Genomic DNA, 2,364 nt, shown 5'->3' with positions numbered 1-2,364 from the left:
GGACAGAGACAGCAGCCAGTGGACAGAGACAGCAGCCAGTGGGCAGAGACAGCAGCCAGTGGAGCCAGGGACAGAAGGTCTCTGCTGGAGGACAGCTGGCTGCTAGGCATCATGGGACGTGTAGTTCTAACACAGAGAAATCACACCCTGACTCCTCACACAGAACTACAACACAAGGAATGGATGAATGAATGAATGAATGAATGAATGAATGAATGGATGAATGAATGGATGAATGGATGAATGAATAGATGGATCTTTAAACCACACTGTGAAGACCAATGAGCAGTTAATCCCAGAACCAGTTTGACCCGTTAAAGGGTCCAAATCTCACCTTGTAGTTGCTGGAGTTGACCCAGGAGCCGGCCAGGACGTCCACCATCCTGTCCAGCAGGTTCTGGTTCTGGTCCTGGTCCAGTCCAGGACAGCGCTCCTGGCTGAGGACCAGCTGGCTGATCTCCTGACCCACCTGCAGCCTCCTGCCCAGGTCCTTCTGTAGAAGCAGCTCCAGCAGGGACTCCATGCTGCTCACCTCCTCCTCATCCTCCTCCATGGCTGCTCCTGGTTCTGCTCCTGGTTCTGGTTCTGGTTCCGGTTCCGGTTCCGGTTCTGGGGTCTATCACAGTGAGGCGTCCTGCAGAGGAGGGACGCTCCTCATCCTCCTTCCAGAACCTGGTTCTGCTGCTGGACAGTAACCAGCTAGTTAGTAGGTTAACTAGTCGGTATCCATAGATCTGGACCTGCTGATAAATCCTGTAGTTAAGGACTAACTATTAACTAGTCAGCAGGTTAACCTGCAGGTTAACCCATTAACCCTGGATCCAGACCAGCAGCTTCTAGCTAACACATGTCTAGTTAGGAATCTTTATTCTAACTATAAACAGTTAACCAGGTTAACTAGCGGCTTTACTGAGTCTCCTCCCTGATCAGAACTACCAGTCTGGTTGTAACCTATAAGTTACTCTGTGGTTTAACTCTCACTAGCAGCTGGTTAGCTGGTAAACCTGCAGGTTAACCACAGAGCAGCTAGCTGCGGCGGCTAACTGAGCGGCTAGCATTGCTGTTAGCATTCAGGGCTAACCGGACTAGCATGGATCCACAGCGGCTCCGTTAGCGGGACCTACCTGTCTGTCCGCCTCAGTGCGGTGGTTATTAACCCGGTGAGCGGCTCCTGGCTTCTGGCTCTGGGACCGGATGGACGGAGCGGATCCCTGGAAGTAAAGCAGCCCGGAGAGGCGATGCTGCCTCTGGCCGCAAACTACCGTTACTTCCCTTCAGTGGCCAGCAGCTCCCCACCGTTCACCTCCACAAACCAACACCGACTCTGCTTCGGTTCATCAGAGGCTGAACTTTAGCTTCACTATCGCCTCATTAGAGGTTAATAACCGGAGGATCAAAGATTTATCCATAAAACTTTAAATATTTTAACCCGCAGAGTCAATGCAGCCGCAGAACGATGACACCTGGTGGCTGAAATGAGACACTACACTCTACATGAGGCGCTTCTGTTTTTTTTTTATCTAAAAAAAACTGTTAATATGTTTTTGAAGTATTATTTCAATTTGATATGAGAAAAAGGGAAAAATGTCAGAAATGTCAGAATTCTGACATTAAAGCCAAAATTCTCAGGAAAAAGTCAGAGAAAAAACATAATTTTGAGACTAAAGTCAGAATTCTAAAGGAAAAAAAAAAATCAGAATTCTGACTTTTTCCCATATTAAGCTGAAATCAAATTTAAAAATCAATTACCTTTTTTTATTTTTTCAGTGGCCCTCATCCTCTTCCATACGTTTCTGCCACTCTGTTAAAATATTATATAAATTGTCTCATTATAATAAGATAGTATCTGAAAATAATGATATATCTTATTATACTTTAAAAATGTATTTTATATTTTAACAGTGGGGGAATAATGCAACCAAGAAAAAACAAACTGATAAATTATGAATCAATAATGATGATTAATAACCATGTAACTAACTGATGTAAACATAACTAATAGTTTTATAGTCAGTGACTTTCCAGATAAAAAGAAAACCTTTGGAAAAGCTAAACACTGACAGATACGAGATAAAAGATTATCCAGCTGCTTCAGGTTGGTCCAGTTAGAGCCACAGAATGATTACTGGAAATGGGTCAGCCATGGCTCCCAAAGGTCCACAGAACATGCAGATTAGGAAATGTGGGTCATTTTTAGAGGCCACCGTGACATCACTGAAGAGGACCATTGGAGACTGCAGATTAAAAGATTTCTGGCGGTAACTCAGGTTCCCTGCTAAAGTGACCGATCAACTCCTTCTTTCACTGCAGGGGGTCTGCGTCATGGCGGACGGCGATCCGATGATCCCGGTCAGAACTCCTCTC

At 45.3% G+C, this 2,364-nt stretch overlaps 1 protein-coding gene across 1 annotated transcript in view; it reads right to left on the bottom strand.

Annotated features, from left to right (window-relative positions):
* Positions 1 to 1,455, bottom strand: part of LOC107096016 (CLIP-associating protein 1-B-like) — a 31,191-nt gene extending 29,736 nt beyond the window's left edge. The window contains exons 1-2 of the mRNA XM_015392462.1: positions 1,125 to 1,455; positions 335 to 684 (exon numbers count right to left, since the gene is read on the bottom strand). Of these exons, the coding sequence (XP_015247948.1) occupies positions 335 to 553 (219 nt within the window). The 5' untranslated portion in view covers positions 554 to 684; positions 1,125 to 1,455. The remainder of the gene's footprint in view (positions 1 to 334; positions 685 to 1,124) is intronic.
* Between the last annotated feature and the right edge of the window lie 909 nt (positions 1,456 to 2,364).

This window comes from Cyprinodon variegatus, unplaced genomic scaffold, assembly GCF_000732505.1.
Source record: "Cyprinodon variegatus isolate N-32 unplaced genomic scaffold, C_variegatus-1.0 Scaffold592, whole genome shotgun sequence".
Lineage (NCBI taxonomy): Eukaryota > Metazoa > Chordata > Actinopteri > Cyprinodontiformes > Cyprinodontidae > Cyprinodon > Cyprinodon variegatus.
Note: the sequence above shows the minus strand (reverse complement) of the source record. Positions and strands in the feature narration are given on the sequence as shown.